Source organism: Arachis stenosperma, chromosome 3 (assembly GCF_014773155.1).
Source record: "Arachis stenosperma cultivar V10309 chromosome 3, arast.V10309.gnm1.PFL2, whole genome shotgun sequence".
Classification (NCBI taxonomy): Eukaryota; Viridiplantae; Streptophyta; class Magnoliopsida; order Fabales; family Fabaceae; genus Arachis; species Arachis stenosperma.
In genome coordinates, this window is record NC_080379.1 from 158,321,289 (window position 1) to 158,326,280 (window position 4,992).

The window sequence follows — 4,992 nt, forward strand, 5'->3', positions numbered from 1 at the left end:
GTGTTTAGGCATCTTAGGAGGGGTCTTGTGAATCCTTTTTTGTATAATTCAGTTCCGAGCATTGTGTAAAATTTTGCTCTTCTTTTGAATTTCCTATGATTTTGGATGCTGTTTGGGACGATACATGTTCTCAAGTAGGTTATGAAAGGTGACCTCCAGTCGTCTTCCTGTAAGATACTCGAAATTGTTGTTAGCATAACACTGGGTTCATCTAGTGTTAGTTGAGATAATATGGGTGGTGTTTTTTTGACTTTTTGTTGTCGCTAATTTTGAAAGGATGTCTGCTCTGTCATTATCCTCACGAGGTATATGGGAAATATTAAATTTCTGAAAAGTGCTAATAAGGTTATTGACTGTTGTGTTGTACTTTTCTAATAGCGGATCTTTTACCTGGAAGTTACCTGTTACTTGTTGTACTACCAGGAGGGAATCGCATTTGACGCTTATCCGTGTGATGCCCATGATTTGAGCTAGTCGTAGACCTGCTATTAAAGCTTCGTACTCTGCTTGGTTGTTGCTTGCGAGGAAGGTGAATTGTAGTGATTGTTCGAAATATATTCCATGATCGCCTTCAAGGAGTATTCCTGCTCCAGAGCCTTTGCTGTTTGAGGCTCCGTCAATGTATAGTGTCCACACGCTATCTTTGTGAGTTTGCTCTTCCGCAGTGAGCTCTGCAATGAAGTTGGCTAGTGCTTGTGACTTGATGGCCCCTCTGGATTGGTATTGAATGTTGTATTCTGACAACTCGATCGACCATTTGATTAGTCTCCCTACTAGTTCTGGCTTTGCCAGTATTTGTCTTAAGGGTTGCTCTATTCTGACCATGATGGTGTGGCTTTGAAAGTAGTGTCGCAGGCGCCTGGCCGTTGTGACCAGGGCTAAGGCTAGTTTTTCCAGTTTTGGATAGCAAGTCTCGGCATTCTGAAGTGATTTGCTGACAAAGTATACTGAGTATTATTGCTTTCCTGTTTCTGTTACCAGTACAGAGCTGATAGCATGGTCAGTGATGGATAAATACAGATAGGGTGATTTACCTGCCTCCAGGATTTGGAGGATTGGAGGAGCTGAAAAAATGCCTTTGAGTTCTGTGAAATCTGTTTCGTATTCCTTGGTCCACTGGAAATCTTCTTGTTTCTGTAGGTTTTTGAAAAAATGATGTGATCGATGAGCTATGCGAGGCAGAAACCTTGCTAATGCTACTAGTCGGCCAGTTAGTTGTTGGACCTCTTTGATCGTTCTGGGACTCTGCATGTTTAGGATTTCCTGGCAATTCTCGGGGTTTGCTTCTATACCTCAGCATGTGAGCATGAAACCGAAGAATTTGCCACTCTGTACCCCAAAAGCGCACTTTTTTGGGTTTAGCTTCATATTATATTTTCGAAGTTGTTGGAATATTTCTGTTAGGTCTTTGATGTGGCTTGCCGTGTGTGTTGATTTTGCCACCATATCGTCGACATATACTTCTATGTTACGTCCGATTTGATATGTGAAAATTTTGTCCATCAGTCGTTGGTAGGTAGCACCTGCATTTTTGAGTCTGAAAGGCATAATCTTATAACAGAAACTGTCGTTGTCAGTAATAAAAGCAGTCTTATCTTGGTCAGCCTCATGCATTAAGATTTGGTTATAACAGGAATAGGCATCCATAAAACTTAAACATTGGAAACCAGAGGAATTATCAACAAGTTTATCAATGCATGGGAGGGGGTATGCGTCCTTTGGGCAGGCCTTGTTAAGTCTGTGTAGTCCACACACATCCTCCATTTACCATTATTTTTCCTTACCATTACCACATTGGCTAGCCAGGTGGAATATCGGAGCTCTTTGATGAATCCGGCGTTGAGTAGTTTGATAGTTTCCTCAATGGAGGCTGCTCTTTTGTCGGCGTCGATGTGTCTCTTTTTCTGAGCTATAGGTCGGATTAATGGATTGATGGCCAACTTGTGGCAGATGATGTTGGGGTATATTCCCGGCATGTCGGCTGGGGTCCATGCAAAGAGATCGGCATTTTGTCTTAGAAGCCTGGTTAGTTGATCATGTTCTTCCTTTTTGAGTGTGCCGCCAAGGTATGTATACTTGGCTTCATCGTTTGTCAATTGGATTTTAGTGAGATCGTCGGTCGGCATTGGCCGCTCTTGGTGGTTGGTCCTTGGGTCCAACTCGGCCAGGGGAGGTAGTTGTTCCGAGTTGTAGACTGCCTGGATGTATTGCTGCTCGGGTTGTTTTGCCTGTTCGTTCTTTAGACAGGCATTATAACATTGCCTGGCTTCCTTTTGGTCTCCATAGATGGTGGTAACCCTGTTATCCTGCGACAGAAACCTAACACAGAAGTGCACAGTAGAAACAATCACATTGAATGCGTTCAACGATGGTTTACCCAGGATAATGTTATAGGGGCTTTTACAGTCCACAACCAAGTATTGGATGTCTATTGTTTTACTGTCGGGATATTCCCCAAAAGTTTTTTGTAACCAAATATAACCTCGGATTGAGAGGCGTTCACGTGAGAAACCTACCAGTTCGCCTGATGAGGGTTGGAGGTTCTTGTCACTTAGCTTCATCTTTTGGAATGTTGAGTAAAAGAGCACGTCTGCGCTGCTTCCTGGATCCATCAGAATTTTCTTTACCAGTGGTTCTCCGAACTATGCCGTGATGACAACTGGATCGTCCAGGTTTCGATCGTTCGCTTTATAGTCTCTAGGGACAAATGAGATCTCTGGCTTGTCCTTGTTTGTGTATTTGGGAAGAGTTGAGTCTATCATCATCATCATAGCTCGGTATGATCGTTTCCTCGCCAAATTTGTACATCCGCCACCTGCAAAACCACCAGAAATGCAGTTTATTACTCTACGTGGTGGATTGATATCTGTATCTACCTTTTTCCTTTATCTCGGGAATTATCAGTTGTTTTGGAGTGTTGGCCGAGATCTTCTGTGTTCCGTCTTTGTCCTCGGATGTCAATGTACTTGTCCAGCAGTCCCTAACGGGCGAGCTTCTCGAGGACGTCTTTGGCTATTACACAATCGTCTGTAGTATGACCATACTTTTGGTGGAAAACGTAGTACTTTGACTTGTCCACGTGTCGTTGGTCCTGGTATGTGCCGGCCCTGCTTGGGGGTTTGATGAGCTTTTAGTGCAAAATGTCTTTTATGATGTCCTCCTTCCTTGCATTCAAGGGGGTATAGTTGTCGAATTTGGGCGTTAGTCTGAAAGCTCTCTGATCTGTTCTGTTGCTGGACTACCTATTTCTCCTTTCTTCCTCTCTGTTCAAGGTAGGCTTATCCGCTCTCCGCAGTGCTCGGAATTCTTCGACCTCGATCTGTGTCATTGCTTTCTCGTGGAACTCGGCTAGAGTTTTTGGTTTTGCAATAACGATGGATTCTTGGAATTTCTCTGGTCGGAGACCGCTTTTCAAGGCATGGAGGTGGACTTCAGAATTTAGGTTAGGTATCTCGTTTGTTGCTTCAGCGAATCGAGTCATGTAGTCCTTTAGGCTTTCGTTTGGTCCTTGTTTGATAGTGCTGAGATAGTCCGAGTTGTGAATGTATATTTTGGATGCGGCAAAGTGGTTGACAAATTGGTCGGCTAGCTCGTCAAAGTTCGAGATGGAACCTTCGGGGAGGTTGGAGAACCAAATTAGGGTGGCTCCATCCAGGAAAGTCGGAAAGGTACAGCATAAAATTGGGTCGGAATCCTTATTCATGAACATCATGGCTTGGAATTTAGTAATGTGGGCATTCAGATCTCCTATTCCATTGTAGGGTTTCAGGGTTGATGGTAAGGTGAAATTCTGGGGAATTTCGAAGCTCATGACTTCTTTGGGAAAAGGGTTGGTTCGCTTTTTGGTGGTCGTTTTGGTGACTTTAGGGTTGGTGTGTTTAGTTTCCGAGGTATGCTCATCATTGTTGTCTTTGTTTTCGGTACTTTTGTGTTCTTCTTTGCTGCGGTCGTGCTCCATTTGTCGCAGAAGCTCGGCCATTCTTTGGTTTTCGGCCCTGAGGGCTTCGTTGATTGCCAGAATCTCAACCTGATTGGTGTTCGAGGGAGCGTGGCTGTATTCGTCCGCCATCGTGACCTGCAAAAAAGAGTAGAAAAGTGTGTAGAGTGAAAAGTTGCGGGGTCGGAAAAACTTCGGGCCCCACGGTGGGCGCCAAATGTTCCTGTGTGAAAGTAGGTCTCAGAGGTATAGCTCGTTCTGCTAGTGCTTGAACTGGCTATCCTTGGAGCAAAGAGGATGGAACGTTGTGTTCTTCGGGGAGGCGGCGTTGGGTACCTGCAAAAGGACTCCAACGCTCAAGTAAGTATGAGTGTGAGGGAGTTCAGAATAAAATTAGAATGAGTAGCGTACCTAAGACTGAGTGTGTCATTCATATATAATGAGAGTTGTTGGAGGCCGTTATGCGTATCTATTTGTTACCGGATTGTGTGGAGTTCTTGTTGGTGGCCTGACTTTCGGAGTTTTGAGGGAGGATTTGCAGAAAGATTATGTGCTGACTCAGGTTCTGAGTTTATTGGCATTAGTTGATTTAGTGTGACGGATCAAGACATAAAAAAATGATGTGTCTATATTTTAACACACAAACACACCTTGCGACGACGTTTGTTGCTGAAGAGAAATAAAATATTATCCTTTTCTCTTGTCACTCTTTGTCCTCAACTTCACCATAAGGATTACAGGGATAAAAAAAAATTCCATTCCACGGATGAGAGAAATTAGTGATTGGTAGTTGCATTGGGAATTTTAAAAATTAGTAAAACAACACCCTGAATTATATCTTCTTGTGTGAAGAATTCTATTGTCACTACAAAAAATTTTTGTTTCGTCAAAGAGGTTAGTGACGATATTTTTTTTTTAAATTTTATGCAATACTTTAATATTTGTTGATTATCGTTGGTAGTTTTTGTATATTGTTATTCAACTTTTTTTGAAGCAAAGTCTCTGTGAGAATTTTATGTTGATGTTTGTATTGTTAGAATTTTTTATGGTGAGCT

The 4,992-nt window shown here is 42.7% G+C and overlaps 1 protein-coding gene across 1 annotated transcript; it reads right to left on the minus strand.

Annotated features, from left to right (window-relative positions):
* Positions 1-2,642: 2,642 nt before the first annotated feature.
* On the minus strand, positions 2,643-4,069 carry LOC130967048 (uncharacterized). Its single transcript, XM_057891871.1, has 3 exons — positions 3,243-4,069; positions 2,986-3,107; positions 2,643-2,815 (listed from the first exon to the last, which is right to left on the minus strand). The coding sequence occupies exons 1-3, from the start codon at positions 4,067-4,069 to the stop codon at positions 2,643-2,645; spliced, it is 1,122 nt and encodes a 373-aa protein (XP_057747854.1).
* Between the last annotated feature and the right edge of the window lie 923 nt (positions 4,070-4,992).